The sequence below is a fragment of the Piliocolobus tephrosceles genome, chromosome 2 (assembly GCF_002776525.5).
Source record: "Piliocolobus tephrosceles isolate RC106 chromosome 2, ASM277652v3, whole genome shotgun sequence".
Lineage (NCBI taxonomy): Eukaryota > Metazoa > Chordata > Mammalia > Primates > Cercopithecidae > Piliocolobus > Piliocolobus tephrosceles.
The window spans coordinates 50,759,005-50,775,000 of record NC_045435.1 but is presented as its reverse complement, the minus strand read 5'-3'; the positions used below and the strand labels follow the sequence as shown (position 1 = coordinate 50,775,000).

The 15,996-nt window shown below is 45.5% G+C and overlaps 2 protein-coding genes across 4 annotated transcripts in view; both read left to right on the top strand.

The window, feature by feature from the left end:
• Positions 1-15,506, top strand: part of TATDN2 (TatD DNase domain containing 2) — a 41,437-nt gene extending 25,931 nt beyond the window's left edge. The window contains exons 4-9 of one of the 2 annotated variants that reach the window (XR_002732977.2): positions 4,376-5,260; positions 10,644-10,771; positions 12,583-12,766; positions 12,954-13,050; positions 13,175-13,324; positions 13,516-15,506. Coding sequence is in view for 1 of the 2 variants with exons in the window: in XM_023218446.2 (XP_023074214.1) it covers positions 4,376-5,260; positions 10,644-10,771; positions 12,583-12,766; positions 13,175-13,315 (1,338 nt within the window). In the remaining variant the exon portion in view is untranslated. The remainder of the gene's footprint in view (positions 1-4,375; positions 5,261-10,643; positions 10,772-12,582; positions 12,767-12,953; positions 13,051-13,174; positions 13,325-13,515) is intronic. The other variant, XM_023218446.2, reaches the window with a different exon arrangement.
• The window catches only part of LOC116418709, an 11,898-nt gene continuing 11,143 nt past the window's right edge, over positions 15,242-15,996 (top strand). For both annotated transcript variants that reach the window (XM_031935172.1, XM_031935171.1), the window contains exon 1: positions 15,242-15,290. In XM_031935172.1, the coding sequence (XP_031791032.1) occupies positions 15,242-15,290 (49 nt within the window). The remainder of the gene's footprint in view (positions 15,291-15,996) is intronic.

Sequence of the window (15,996 nt, the reverse complement as noted above, 5' to 3'; positions counted from 1 at the left end):
TATTGATGGGACGTATCTCAAAATAATAAGAGCTATTTATGACAAACCCATAGCCAATATCATACTGAATGGGCAAAAACTGGAAGCATTCCCTTTGAAAACTGGCACAAGACAGGGATGCCCTCTCTCACCACTCCTATTCAACATAGTGTTGGAAGTTCTGATCAGGGCAATCAGGCAGGAGAAAGAAATAAAGGGTATTCAATTAGGAAAAGAGGAAGTAAAATTGTCCCTGTTTGCAGATGACATGATTGTATACTTAGAAAACCCCATTGTCTCAGCCCAAAATCTCCTTAGGCTGATAAGCAACTTCAGCAAAGTCTTAGGATACAAAATCAATGTACAAAAATCACAAGCATTCCTATACATCAATAACAGAAAAACAGAGAGCCAAATCATGAGTGAACTCCCATTCACAATTGCTTCTAGGAGAATAAAATACCTAGGAATCCAACTTACAAGTGATGTGAAGGAACTCTTCAAGGAGAACTACAAACCACTGCTCAACGAAATAAAAGAGGACACAAACAGATGGAAGAACATTCCATGCTCATGGATAGGAAGAATCAATATCATGAAAATGGCCATACTGCCCAAGGTAACTTACAGATTCAATGCCATCCCCATCAAGCTACCAATGACTTTCTTCACAGAATTGGAAATAACTACTTTAAAGTTCATATGGAACCAAAAAAGAGCCCCCATTGCCAAGACAATCCTAAGCCAAAAGAACAAAGCTAGAGGCATCACGCTACCTGACTTCAAACTATGCTACAAGGCTACAGTAACCAAAACAGCATGGTACGGGTAACAAAACAGAGATATAGACCAATGGAACAGAACAGAGCCCTCAGAAATAATACCACATATCTGTAACCATCTGATCTTTGACAAACCTGACAACAATCAGAAATGGGGAAAGGATCCCCTATTTAATAAATGGTGCTGGGAAAACTGGCTAGCCTATGTAGAAAGCTGAAACTGGATCCCTTCCTTACACCTTATACAAAAATTAATTCAAGTTCGATTAAAGACTTAAATGTTAGACCTAAAACCATAAAAACCCTAGAAGAAAACCTAGGCAATACCATTCAGGACATAGGCATGGGCAAGTACTTCATGTCTAAAACACCAAAAGCAATGGCAGCAAAAGCCAAAACTGACAAATGGGATCTAATTAAACTAAAGAGGTTCTGCACATCAAAGGAAACTACCATCAGAGTGAACAGGCAGCCTACAAAATGGGAGAAAATTTTTGCAATCTACCCATCTGACAAAGGGCTAATATCCAGAATCTACAAAGAACTTAAACTAATTACAAGAAAAAACCCCATCAAAAAGTGGGCGAAGGATATGAACAGACATTTCTCAAAAGAAGATATTTATGCACCCAACAGACACATGAAAAATGTACATCATCCCTGGCCATCGGAGAAATGCAAATCAAAACCACAATGAGATACCGTCTCACACCAGTTAGAATGGCAATCATTAAAAAGTCAGGAACCAACAGGTTCTGGAGAGGATGTGGAGAAATAGGAACACTTTTACACTGATGGTGGGACTGTAAACTAGTTCAACCATTGTGGAAGATAGTGTGGCGATTCCTTAAGGATCTAGAACTAGAAATACCATTTGACCCAGCCATCCCATTACTGGTATATACCCAAAGGATTATAAATCATGCTGGTATAAAGACACATACACACGTATGTTTATTGCGGCACTATTCACAATAGCAAAGACTTGGAACCAACCCAAATGTCCATCCGTGATAGACTGGATTAAGAAAATGTGGCACATATACACCATTGAATACTATGCAGCCATGAAAAAGAATGAGTTCATGTCCTTTGTAGGGACATGGATGAAGCTAGAAACCATCATTCTGAGCAAACTATCGCAAGGACAGAAAACCAAACACCGCATGTTCTCACTCATAGGTGGGAATTGAACAATGAGAACACTTGGACACAGGAAGGGGAACATCACACACTGGAGCCTGTCGTGGGGTTCGGGGGAGGGAGGGAGGGATAGCATTAGGAGATATACCTAATGTAAATGACGAGTTAATGGGTGCTGCACACCAACATGGCACATGGATGCATATGTAACAAACCTGCATGTTGTGCACATGTACCCTAGAACTTAAGGTATAATAATACATTTAAAAAAAAAAAAAAGAAAAAAGAATTCAGCAGGAAAAAAAAAATCACAAAAACCATGTCAAGCTTAGGCAAGACTGTGATTTTTTATTGTGTGGGTTGACAGAAATTTTCTGTTATAAGCAAGATAGTTTTCGAAGGGTTGTTCTCCCTTATAGATAAGTTTTTAAAGGTTTTAGGAGAAATTGCAAACATTCAAAGTAAACAGAGTAATGTATTGAATCACCAGGTACCTATCACCCAGGTTCAAGAGTTCAGATTAAATTTAAAATGTGCTACATTTATGTTAGCTTACATTTTAGAAAAGATTCGTGTTTGGATGTTTCTGCTATTCAAGCAGTAACTGCAAGAAGTCTAAGGCAGGAAAGTGTAAAATGGGAAATGGGTAATTCGTTTAAGTGTTGGTTACTAATACTTGTTTCCTGTTACAGTGTAGATAGGGGTATGAAATATTCGTACAGGCAACATAAACAGTTTTTTTCCATTTTAATCAGGTAATTAGCTAGAATGCTCTTTCGCTGTGAATGTTTATTATGTGAATTACATATACTCATAAAAATATTAAGAGAACTTTGTAAGGCCTCTTGCTCAAGCCTTCTGGCATTGGCAGGTATAGATGGCTGCTTTAAGAAATGATGGCACTTAAGTTTTGTTTCCAGTGTGACTTGATATTGATGTGCATACTGTATTTCTCGAACCTGGTCTGCATCACAATTCCAGGGAGAATTAAATGCAGATTGCTTGGCCCCACCCTGGACCTATTGAATCACAATATCTCAGGGTGGAATGGGCTTTAAAAATCTGTTTTTAAAATGCTCCCCAGGTGATGGAGATGTGAAGCTAAGTTCAGGCACCATTTTTTCTACACATTAATTCAGCAAATATTCATGAGCACTTATTTTCTGCCAGACACTGTTCTAGGTGTTTGGGAGATATCAGTGAAAAAAAAAAAAAAAAAAAATTCCTGACCTCGTGGAGCTTACCTTCTCTGGTTATTTCAGTTATGATTACTAGCTAGTAGCTTAAAATAGCTTTTCTTTTGCTCTCAGTACTGGGTCAGGAATTTGGAAAGGCCTAGACTGGGCAAGTCTTTCTTGGGGAGTCCCATGTAGTTTCTTTCAGATATTGGTGAGGGCTGTCGTCATCTGAGAGTGTGACTGGGCTGGACATCCGAGATGCTCACTTACATGGTGCACAGATGCTGACCTGTCAGGAAGTCAGCCAGGCTGTAAACTGGCACACCTACATGTGGCCTCTCTAACAGGATGTCATTTGGGTGGCCGGACTTCTTACATGGTGCTTGGTTTGCTCCAGAGTGAGCAAGTGGAGTGAACCAGATGGAAGCTACAAGGCCCTTCTGACCTGGCCTAGGAAGTTACACAGCTTCACTTCTGTTGCATTCTGTTGGCTCTAAGTAAGTCTCTAGGTAGGTCCACATTAAGGAGAGGGGTCATAGACCCCACTCTCAATGGGGAGAAGGGTTAAATAATTTGGGGACACGTTTAAAAACTCAGAATGGCCAGGTGTGGTGGCTTATGCCTGTAATTTCAGCACTTTGGGAGGCCAAGGCAGGAGGATTGCTTGAGTCCAGGAGTTTGAGACTAGCCTGGGCAGTATAGGGAGACCCCCTACCTACAAGAAATTAGCCAGGTGTGGTGGTACGCATCTGTAGTCCCAGCTACTTGGGTGGCTGAGGCAAGAGGATTACTTGAGCCCAGTAGTTCAAGGCTTCAGTGAGTCGAGATCTCACCACCGCATTCCAGCCTGGGCAACAGAGCAAGACCCTGTCTGAGAAAAAATACAACTGCCACAGCTGGTGTAGTTTTACATTTTGAATATATTGAGGACAGTGTTAGAGAGGAAAAGCTGGGTACTGCTTTTCTCTAAAATCTCCAATCCAGAGTGTGTTCTAGAGAGCAGTTTTTCTCAAGAGAAAGGGATGCAGATAGAGCACTGCCTTTAGGAGTGGCATGGTCACAGGCCTATTCCCTGAACCCAATACAGCTGTTCACAGCAGTAACCTGCCTCAGTTCTGGACATTTCTGGAAATTGTAAGGAAACCAGGTGACAGGGTGAGCTAATGAGCCAATGCAAAGCCATCACCATGGCCAGAAGAACAAGCCAGGGTTTATGTTCAGCTGAATGACAGCCTGGGAGGCCATCTTCACATTGGAAAGCTAACCCACTGTTGTGTGTCTTCTTTTCTGCAGCATAAAGATAGGGAGGTGGTGATGGAGCACCCCTCTTCTGGAAGTGACTGGTCTGATGTTGAGGAGATCTCCACGGTCAGATTCTCTCAGGAGGAACCTGTCTCACTGAAACCTTCAGCCATTCCAGAGCCTTCTTCCTTCACCACTGACTATGTCATGTACCCGCCTCATTTGTACAGTAGTCCTTGGTGTGACTATGCCAGCTATTGGACCAGCAGCCCCAAGCCTTCTAGCTACCCCTCCACAGGCAGCAACAGCAACGATGCAGCCCAGGTTGGGAGGAGCAGCCGGAGCCACCTGAGTGATTATTCCCCTAACTCTGCAGGGAGCGTCCAAAACACCTCCAGAGACGTGGAGGCTTCAGAGGAAGGCTGGTCCCAGAATTCTCGTTCATTTCGCTTCTCCAGAATCTCAGAAGAAAGAGAGGTGAAGGAGAAAAGAACTTTCCAAGAGGAGATGCCTCCACGTCCTTGTGGAGGGTACACATCCAGCTCCCTGCCAAAGAGCCACCTGGAGCCAAGCCTAGAGGAGGGCTTCATTGACACCCATTGTCACCTGGACATGCTCTATTCCAAGCTGTCTTTCCAAGGGACTTTTACAAAGTTCAGAAAAATTTACAGCAGCTCCTTCCCTAAGGAATTTCAGGGCTGCATCTCTGACTTCTGTGATCCTCGCACCCTGACAGATTGCCTGTGGGAGGAGCTGTTGAAAGAGGATCTGGTCTGGGGGGCCTTTGGCTGTCACCCTCATTTTGCACGTTACTACAGTGAGAGTCAAGAAAGAAATCTTTTGCAAGCCTTAAGGCACCCCAAGGCTGTGGCATTCGGGGAAATGGGCTTGGATTACTCTTACAAGTGCACCACGCCTGTCCCAGAACAGCACAAGGTAACAAGGCTCTCTTTTGTCTGCTTATAGTTTTAATTTTCCTTTAGTTGTTGAGGCCTGACAATAAGGGTTTATCTAATTTTAGAACTAAATAATTTAGAATGCCTGAAAATGCAGTGTGCTTGCCGTCATCCAGACCATCTAGATGCCAATTTGTCAAATGCTTTACAAGCTGTTTCTTACTGTTCAGCTTTATTTCTTACTGTTCAGCTATTTCTTACTGTTCAGCTTTGTGACTGCTTATAGATAATATCAACGTCAAAACATTTGTTTTCTTTCTTTCTTAGGAAACAATAAACTTTAGGTTTTCTTAATTTAGTTTTTGAGCGGGAGTCTTACTCTTTTGCCCAGGCTGTGGAGTGCAGTGGTCCAATCTCAGCTCACTGCAACCTCCGCCTCCTGGGTTCAAGCAGTTTTCCCGATGAGCCTCCCAAGTAGCTGGGATTACAGGCGTGAATCACCACACTCGGCTAGTTTTTGTATTTTTAATAGAGCCTATGTTGGCCAGGCTAGTATCAAACTCCTGACCTCAGGTGATCCACCCGCCTTGGCCTCCTAAAGTGCTGGGATTATAGGCATGAGCCACTTGCGCCTGGCCAGCTTTTTTTTTTTTTTTTCCCAAATGTACCCATTGTAGAATATTTGAAAAATAATAAAAAATGCATAATTTCCCATTCAACCAGAGATCATGGCTAATACTCTGTTAATATTTTTTTCTTTTTTTGGAGATAGAATTTCACTCTGTCACCCAGGCTGGAGTGCAGTGGCGTGATCTCGGCTCACTGCAGCCTCTGCCTCTGCCTCTGCCTCCTGGGTTTAAGTGATTCTCCTGCCTCAGCCTCCTGAGTAGCTGGGACTGTAGGCGTGTGCCACCTCGCCTGGCTAATTTTTGTATTTTTAGTAGAGGTGGGGTTTCACCATGTTTGTTAGACTAGTCTTGAGCTCCTGACCTCGAGTAATCCACCTGCCTTGGCCTCCAAAAAGTACTGGGATTACAGGCCTGATCTGCTGCACGCAGCCCCTGTTAATATTTTTTTTCCTCCCAATATTTTTTGAGCATGGTGTTTTGGCAGGGTAAGAGTTGTAGTATTGTAGAATTTTTCTTTTCTTTTTTTTCCAGAGATGAGGTCTTTGTTGCCCACACTGGAGTTCAGTAGTGCAGCCATAGCTCACTGCAGCCTCAACCTCCTGAGCTCAAGTGATCCTCCCACTCAGCCTCCCAAGTAGCTGGGACTGCAGGTGCACACCACCATGCCTGGCTAATTAAAAAAAATTTTTTTTGAGATGGAGTCTTGCTGTGTCACCCAGGCTGGAGGGCAGTGGTATGATCTTAGCTCAGTGCAACCTCCACCTCTTGGGTTCAAGTGATGTTCCTGGCTTAGCCTCCTGAGTAACTGGGGTTATAGGTGCCTGCTACCATACCCGGCTAATTTTTTGTTTTTGAGACAGAGTTTTGCTCTTGTTGGCCAGACTGGAGTGTAATCGCATGATATCGGCTCATTGCAGCCTCCGGTTCCTGGGTTCAGGCGATTCTCCCACCTCAACCTCCTGAGTAGCTGGGATTACAGACTCCCGCCACCATGCCCAGCTAAATTTTTTGTATTTACAGGATCACACCTATAATCCCAGCACTTTGGGAGGCCAAGATGGGTGGATCACTTGAGGGCAGGAGTTTGAGACTGCCTGGCCAACATGGTGAAACCCCATCTCTACTAAAAATACAAAAATGAGCTGGGTATGGCTTGGTGCGGTGGCTTATTCCTGTAATCCCAGCACTTTGGGAGGCTGAGGCAGGCGGATCACCTGAGGCCAGGAGTTGGAGACCAACCTGGGCCAACATGGCGAAACCCCATCTCTGCAAAGAAAAAAAAAAAAAAAAATTTAGCTGAGTGTGATGGCACATGCCTGGGGTCCCAGCTACTCAGGAGGCTGAGGCAGGAGGATTGCTTGAGCCTGGGAGGTTGAGGCTGCAGTGGCCCATGATTATGCTCCAGCCAGGGCGACAGAGTGAGACCCTGTCTCAAAACATAACAGAATTATCAGGGTCTCAGGTCTGCACTTAAAGGTCCATGGGGCGACCTGCACAACAAACTGAACTAGAAGTGATAGGCACAGGGTGATAAACACAGTCTTGAAGATGTCATTTGGCTTGGTGAGATTCGACTCAAGACTGGAAGATAATGAGTCTGAGGAATTGCTGGCTGGGGGAGGGCTAAGCTGCCTGTAAAAGGGAGGAAGAATAGAAAATATTTGTCAACACCAGAGACTCCTAGGCTGGGTGGGGGATGTGGACACTGTTTTGATGTAAATAAAAATTTTGGCACCCAAATGAGGTGAATGGTGGTGACTGGGAACTGCACCTGGTTGGATGTCAGTGCAGAATTGCATTTACCTAAAAGAGCAGTTAGCAAGTTCTTGATGTGTCCTGCTGAATGTTTCATCTTGTGAAGGGAGGAAGAAGAACCTGTAGAGGGCTGGGCGAGGTGGCTCGCGCCTGTAATCCCAACACTTTTGGAGCCTGAGGCAGGAAATTGCTTGAACCTAGGAGTTCAAGATGAGCCTAGGCAACATAGTGAGACTGCGTCTTTATTACATTAAAAAAAAAAAAAAAAAAAACCTGTGGAAGGAATGTCTCTGGCCAAGATGATAGGGTGCTAGACCCAGTTCATTATAAGAGAGTTTGGTTGCTGTACCTAAAATTTTCTGGAAGGATTGGGAAATAGAGAAGCAAAACAACTAGGGAAAGAATGGGCAGTTATAGTTATTCTGCTGGTTAGAGCAAATTACTGTTAACGTTTTCTTTGTTGATCTGTGGTATTTACAGATTTAACTATGTAACTCATAAGAGTTGGATCCTGAAGACTTTGTGTGTAGGTTGCACATGTCAGCATCTGGGAGGGATGCCAGGGAGAGTATACTGTCCTTCCCTACCCAGGCTGTATCTCTTTACGCGTGTTAAAGAGGAATTAATTAATTATTAAGGTAATAAATATGCAAGAGATGCCTGGGGCAATCCCCAGGAGAGACTAACTGTGGAATCCCTGGAAATAAGGGATCAGTTAGGAACCCAGCCTTATGCAGGTAGAAGTGAATGATTATGCTGGGTAATAACTCATCTGTACCTCCTTCACTCCTGTTCTTTCTCGGCTGGGTTCCTGGTGAGGACAAATGCTGCAAATAGCTCCTGTCCAACCACAAGTTCCTGCATTCTAATGAGTTCTTCTTCCTTCTTAACATTTTTGAAATCTGGATGTGTTTTACGAAACATTATAAATGTAATGTTACTGTCCCTTGGAAAATTGCAAGGGACAATAAAATTGCAAGGAACAATTGCAAAGTGGCTTGTCTTCCAAGCACCTGTCATAGGATCAAAGAAATGTAGGTTGGATGTGTGTGCTTGTGTTAAAAAAAAGAAATTAGGAAATTAAATAATTTCAAGTGTCTTTGCCACTTGTGAAATTTTCCCATTCATCAACTATACTTTGAAAAATGTTTAACAGCTGTGTAATATTCTATCCTAAAGCTCTAATAGTTTATTTCACTACTCCGAGGGATAATTTTTTAGAGGCAGGAATGAAATGTTGGAATTGGAATCTCTTGAAACCTCTCCTGCCTTCATCTGTCAGGGGAGGACAGATGAACAGCTTAGCAGATGCAAATAGGAGGAGCTCCAGCCACCTATTGATACTGGAACTGGCCAGCCTTTAAATAAAGCCTCTTCCAAGCAGTCTATAATTTTGATGTCTATGGTCATTTTCCTTTCGTTGAAAACACAGATTAAACAAAAGTTACATCAGAATTGGTATTGGCTTAGTGTTGCTATTTTGAGAAGAGGCAGTACAGGTGTTAGACTTGTAAATATCATTCTCAAGTGACTATCACCTGACCCAAATTACCAAAAGTATCTCATTGTTTGATGCTAAAAACATAAACACGAATTATGTTCTACAATTATAGAAACTACTCGTGGAAACAATATGAGGTGATTTGCTTATAATGAATTAATCTTTTTTTTTTTTTTTTTTTTTTGAGACAGTCTTGCTCTGTCCAGGCTGGAGTGCAGTGGCACGATCTCAGCTCACTGCAACATCCGCCTCCCAGGTTCAGGGGATTCTTGTGCCTCAGCCACCCAAGTAGCTGGGAATATAGGCACCTGCCACCATGCCCAGCTAATTTTTGTATTTTTAGTAGAGACAGGGTTTCACCATGTTGGCCAGGCTTGTCTTGAACACCTGACCTCAAACCCGACTTGGCCTCCCAAAGTGCTGGGATTACAGGCGTGAGCCACCACACCTGGTGAATTAATACTTTTCTTTGTTCTAAACCTGGGCTCGTTAGAGGAAAGAACAAGTCCTAACCCTACTTTTTTCATTTAAATTAACAATAGTGAAGATTTAGAAGTGGCTAGTGTTATAAAGAGTAAAGTATATCTGTAGTTATTGACCTGCGAGGATATCTGATTTTGACTGAGTAAAGGAAGCAAATTGGCCGGGCACGGCGGCACATGCCTGTAATCCCAGCACTTTGGGAGGCTGAAGTGGGCAGATCAGTTGAGGTTAGGAGTTTGAGACCAGCCTGACCAACATGGCGAAACCCCATCTCTACAAAAAAATACAAAAATTAGCCAGGCAAGGTGGTGCCTGCCTGTCATACCAGCTACTCGGGAGGCTGAGGCAGGAGAATCGCTTGAACCCAGGAGGTGCAGGCTGCAGTGAGCTGCAATCGCGCCACTACACTCCAGCCTGGGCGACAGAGCAGGACTCGGTCTCAAAAAAAAAAAAAAAACAACAACAACAACAAGTTGTAGAAAATAAGTGTAGCGTTTGTTTCTTTAGCAAGTATTTGAGCACCTTCTGAGAGCCAGGCACCTTGCTGGAGATACACATAAACACCACGCCCCGCCATCCCTAACAGCTCTGCATAGGGAGAGTTCTGGAAGTTGGTATCTCTTGAGAGCGGAGGTGGGGACAGTGAGGTGAGGGACGTTAACTTTGTGCTTTATGTTCTTGATCCCTGCCCTGCCCCTGCCACCCCAGGTTGGCATCATATAGTGATTACTGTGTGGACTGCCAGGGTTCAAGTTTGGATCCTGGTGCTACAACTGCTGACTGCAAGTTAACTTGCCCTCACTGCATACTGCGCAGACAGCAGCACCTGCCTCAGGGTGGTTGTGAGGACTGCAGGTTATGATAGACCTGCAGTACTTTGGGCACTACCTGGTTCTATTGTAAGTGCCCAATAATCATTAGCTATTATTATTACATTATACAGTTAAAAGAGTTGGAGACATGGTGGGGGGTGCCTGCTGGACCGGGTGTGCCAGAGGTAATGGACTTCTGAAGTGCTGCTAACCAACAGGGGTTGTCGCTGTGTCCTCTTCTAGGTATTTGAGAGACAGCTACAGCTGGCTGTGTCTCTAAAGAAGCCCTTGGTGATCCACTGCCGAGAAGCTGACGAAGATCTGCTAGACATCATGAAAAAGTTTGTGCCCCCTGACTACAAGATCCATAGGTTAGAAGACTGGAACTTCAGCGGGCAAATGAAAGAAACACTTCCCTCCGTCTAGGACGTTAGTTGGAAAGATGAGAAGTTGATGAGGACAGCAGTGATCGTATTCTGTCATTATACACTATCTATTCTTTTTTTTTTTTCCCGAGACGGAGTCTCACCCTGTTGCCCAGGCTGGAGTGTAGTAGTGCAATTTCGGCTCACTGCAATTTCTGCCTCCCAGGTTCAAGCAATTCTCCTGCCTCAGTCTCTTGAGTAGCTGGGATTACCGGCACATGCCACCACGCCCAGCTAATTTTTGTATTTTTAGTAGAGATAGGGTTTTGCTATGTTGGCCAGGCTGGTCTTGAACTCCTGACCTCATGATCTGCCTGCCTCGGCCTCCCAAAGTGCTGGGATTATAGGCATGAGCCTCTGCGCCCGGCCTATACACTATCTTTTCTAAGGAATTAACTATTAGGTTAAACCATTTGAAATGTATCATATTTGACCTTTTTTTTTTTTTTCTCACAAAATAGTAACTTCATATGGTTTGAACTAATAACACTAAATCACCAGTGAGCACAAGGGGCCTTTCGTGCCCTCCTCCTGGGGATGGGTGGAAATGGAGTCTCAGTTCTCAGCAGTGAGGACTGCTCATCTTGAGAGGTTGCTGTGGGGTTTGGTGACAGCACACAGAGCATCTTAGGGTACTTGAAAGGACATTTTCTTTCCTATTTTGAACTTGAAAGCTCCTTTCCCCCCAGTTATGAAAATCAATGTCATATTTTATCAGAATGGCATCTAGGGGTTCTTCAGTTCGGTTTGGTAGACTCTGAACTTATGAACTCCTGCCACGTGTAGGTACTGGGCATTGGCTTGCCTCTTGGGACATCTGGAGGTGCTGCCAGGAGACAGGTTGGATGGTGGCTTCTGCCTACATAGTGTGTGGGACTGGGTGGTCATAGGTGCTGCGGGAGCCAGAGCAGGGGCCCATGATCATAGCCCAACCAGAAGACTCAGGAGGTGATGCCTGGCCAGCTCCTTAAAGATGGTTGAGAGGGGTTGGCTGAATAACAAGGACTCTAGCACCCAAACTGGGTCTTGTCAGATGGCAGAAAAAGGGGGATGGGGCTGTCAGGGCCTTTGGGTACCTAAGCAGAGTGAGTGAAGCCTCTGGCCCGCAGCTGGGCACATACCAATGATGAAGCAGTCAGTTGGCTTTTCTGGTTGGTTGGTTTTTCATTGCTGCATTTTGGGCTAACTTTGAAGGAAATGTAATGGTGGCTGGTAGGCCAGGGCTAAGCTGACCCAACGAGGTGGTATTGCAGGAGGAGGCCCTGAATTTCCAGATTGGTAACTATATATATATGGCACCAAGAACATGAATAGGTATCAGATTAAGAGAAGAAAATTCACCTGTAGTTTGACTCCCCAATGTTTTGTTAGGTTTTCTTTCAGTTCATTTGACTACATGGGCATATCTTTTATATGCTGTCGTTGTCATCATAGGGGCCACAGTTCTTGATTTTGCTCCTCTTCAGTGCTAGGAGCATTTCCTATCCCAGTTCTCTGTGGTGGTCATCTCAGGTGACTGCAGAGCATTCTGCGGTGTGCGTGGTGATCTCTGAGTGATTTCTGATCACTTACCAAGTGCCATCTCGGGGCTTCCTGTGTTGGAGCCGGCCCTTGTCTGTGTTTACTATGGAGTCCTTCCCTAGGATGCAGTCTTCCCATTTCTGGGAATCATTGAAAAGGGGTGATGGGTCTAGTGGGAGCTGGGGGCTTCTACAGAGGGGACTGTGAGCAGCCCTGATGTGGAGTTCTGTCCCCAGGCATTGCTTCACCGGCAGCTACCCGGTCATCGAGCCCCTACTGAAGTACTTTCCCAACATGTCTGTGGGCTTCACGGCAGTGCTGACTTACTCCTCCGCCTGGGAGGCCCGGGAAGCCCTGAGGCAGATCCCACTGGAGAGAATCATCGTAGAAACGGATGCTCCCTATTTCCTCCCTCGCCAGGTAAGGGGGTCTTCAGGCTGAGGGGAGGCACCGGAGGGAGAGGGTGGGGAGGTGGGTGGTCACCCTTAGAAGGTTGGCAGGGCCAGAGCCCCAGTGACTTCCAGGTCCCATCCTGGGCTGTGTAGGTGCCTCCTTGCTGTTAAAGTCTAGGGGGCTGAGAAGCTGAAGGGTAACCACTCTCTTCCAGGCAGTGCAAAGCCCTACCCTGTAGAGGGTAGTCCAAGGAAGCGTGGGACCCTGCTCACCCAGAGCCCCCATGACTAGGACTCTCCCTGCACCTGCAGGTAACGGGGTCTCTACAGGGCAGCCCCAAAGAGGTCCTTGCTGGGGAAGGGACAGGGAGGGAGTTCTAGATTATGACTGTGCACAAATGGCACAATGATGTTATGACCGCTTGATGTCTTCCAGGTTCCCAAAAGCCTTTGCCAGTATGCCCACCCGGGCCTGGCCTTGCATACGGTCCGAGAGATTGCCAGGGTCAAAGATCAGCCACTCTCCCGCACCTTGGCTGCCTTGCGTGAGAACACCAGTCGCCTCTACAGTCTTTAAGCAGAGAAGGTACAGTCCTCAGGAGTTTCCTAGAAAAGGTCATAAAACTCACATTTTGTGTTTTTTTAAAAACCAGGACAAACAAGTCTTTTGTTGCATTTTATTAATGTAAAGAATATAAACATAGTAGGAGCATTAAGCCTGATTTGTTTTGAGTGACATGATTTGGAACCTTCTTCCTTTTCTCTTCCACCCTCCAGGGCGACCAGCAGCCTGACAGAACACAGGCTGGCTTGAAGTCTGTGTCTCAGGTCGAGGATGTGTTTGGAGAACTGATTGGAACACAGAAAACCAGGACAGGATGTTTAACTCGAAGGGGGGCAAAAGGGTTCCGGTTGGGGGGGGGGGGGGGGGGGGTGTGGAATGAGGGGTATGGGGACTGCCTGTAATAGCACTGGGGTTTTGCCTCCCAGCCAAAATGCTCCAGGGTGGGCAGCAAAGAAGAGTGTGATATGAGGGTACAGTGAGTTTGGCAGTCCAAATTCTGTTCTCTGCAGCCTGTGTTTTTGAGCAGTTTGTGAATAAAGTCACCCGCCTACTCGTCTAAGCACATGTGGGTGTGTAACTCAGTTCCTGGTTCTCGGTTCTAAAAACAGACTCCCAACTGGGAAACCTTTTGGGGGAAATTAACTGGAGACCTATCTCAGAGGTTTATTTGCTTGCAACCAGTGAAGTCGTTCTCTTTCCTTCCCTGGATGACTCTTCAATTTGACTGTCACTGTTCTGGTGTCAACTCCAGCGTCAGCACAGGCAGAAGGACTTCAACTGCTGGTCTCATTGGTTTCACTGCCATTGATATGGGGTGTGCAGAGGAGCACTCATTGTTCATGATGGAGATCCAGGACAGACTGGGGGACTCCAGGAAGAGGCCTTCTTGGGGAAGAGGACCCCAAAGGAGGTACTTCCTACTCACTGATGCCCTCAGGGCTGCTGTGTGGGTGTGTTAAGCTGATAAGGTTCAGCTTGCGGCAGAAACTACCTGCTAGTCTTGTGTCAGGGGTTCCCAGCTTCCTTTTGTTTCACTTTTGCCTCTTTCTCTGGAACATTTGACCAAAATAATCCTCATTTCATCTTGCGTAACAGTCCCTTGTGTGCCCTGCCCAGGTTGAGAGGTGAATCAATGTAGTTCTCTGAAGCTCTGCAGGGCAGCTCAGCCATGTTATATTGTCTATGCAGAATAAGCAGGCCTGGTGTCCGCAAATGTACCAGTCCCTCTCCTGCTTCTCCTGGGTGCCCCCTTGCCTTTGCCTCTCCTGTGTCCTGTCTTTTTGTGTTTTAAAAGTCAGAGCCTCTCCTTCACCTTTTGAGCAACGGAGTCATCTCAAGTCCTGAGCTCTGCTCTGCCGCCTGCTGGTCCCTCGTAAAGGTATATTCGTTACAGGCCCTAGAGGTTCTAATGGTCCAGGGTTAAGTGAGAGGAGACTGTATTTTGTTTCAAAGGATCCTTCACCCTGATCTCTTGCAGTGAGGTGGATAGGTCACCTGGAGTCCCTCGTCTGTGTTCTTGGAGGCTTACATTGTAAAATACGTCCCTTATGGAATCCTAAATTCCTCTAGGTGTTTTTGGAAGGCGCATTTGAGCCTTGTGAGCTAAAATGGAATGGATTTAATATTTCCTATCTGGTATTTCCGTCTTGCCCCGGTACACAAGTCACTGGCCTGGAACTCAGCCTTGATTCACTGTCTGTCTTCATGGATCAGCTGTGCCGTTATGTTGTCTGTGCTGCAGATTTGCCCATGTGGGAAGTCGGGGTGGGACCTGATCTCCTGCTTGGAAGATTTGGGGACTGCTGAGTATATCAAAGTGCTTTATTGTCACCAAGTGAACTGCAGCACAACCATCTCCTCTCCACAAGCCCTGAAGTCAGTACTGCCTGCAGGTGAAACCAACCAGTCCTGTGTTAGAGGAGGAAAAGCGATGATGACATGGAAGTCTCCAAGCCTGTGCCATCCACCTGCCAAGGAAAAGCACAAGGTGCTATCTACTTTTCTCTCTAGGATTTAGATTATCATTTATGTGCTGTTACATAGTGAAACCTCACCTGTGTGGGCGTGAAAGTTGGTTGGCATTGTTTTTGATTCAGCTTTTTGGATGGCTGATTGTTTTCACTGTGCTGCGGGAATGCCTCTGTATTTTTTCCCCTCTTTGGCCATCTTTTTCTGAAAATAAAGTGATGGATCCTCCAGCCAACCCAGTCTCTCTGTGTTTGTGTAGACTTACCTGAGTGATGCAATGGTTTAATCTGGTTGTTGGCCAGCTTTGTAACCCAAGAATCCAGATAGCTGGAGACTTTCTTGAGTATCCATGTGGCTCTCTGTAAAATTAAACTGCATATAAGAATTCTTAAAGTTTGCCCAGGCATGGTGGCTCACTTCTGTAATCCCCGCACTTTGGGAGGCCAGGGCGGGCAGATCACTTCAGGTTAGGAGTTCGAGATCAGGCTGGCCAACACTGTGAAACCCTATCTCTACTAAAAATACAAAAATATAGCTGAGTGGGGTGGCACACGCCTGTAGTCCCAGCTATTCGGGAGGCTTAAGCAGGAGAATCACTTGAACCTAGGAGGCAGAGGTTGCAGTGAGCCAAGATCGTGCCACTGCACTCCAGCCTGGGTGACAGAGTCTCTCCCCTCCCCCTGTCTCCCCCCAAAAAAGAATTCTTTTTTTTTTTTTTTTTTTTT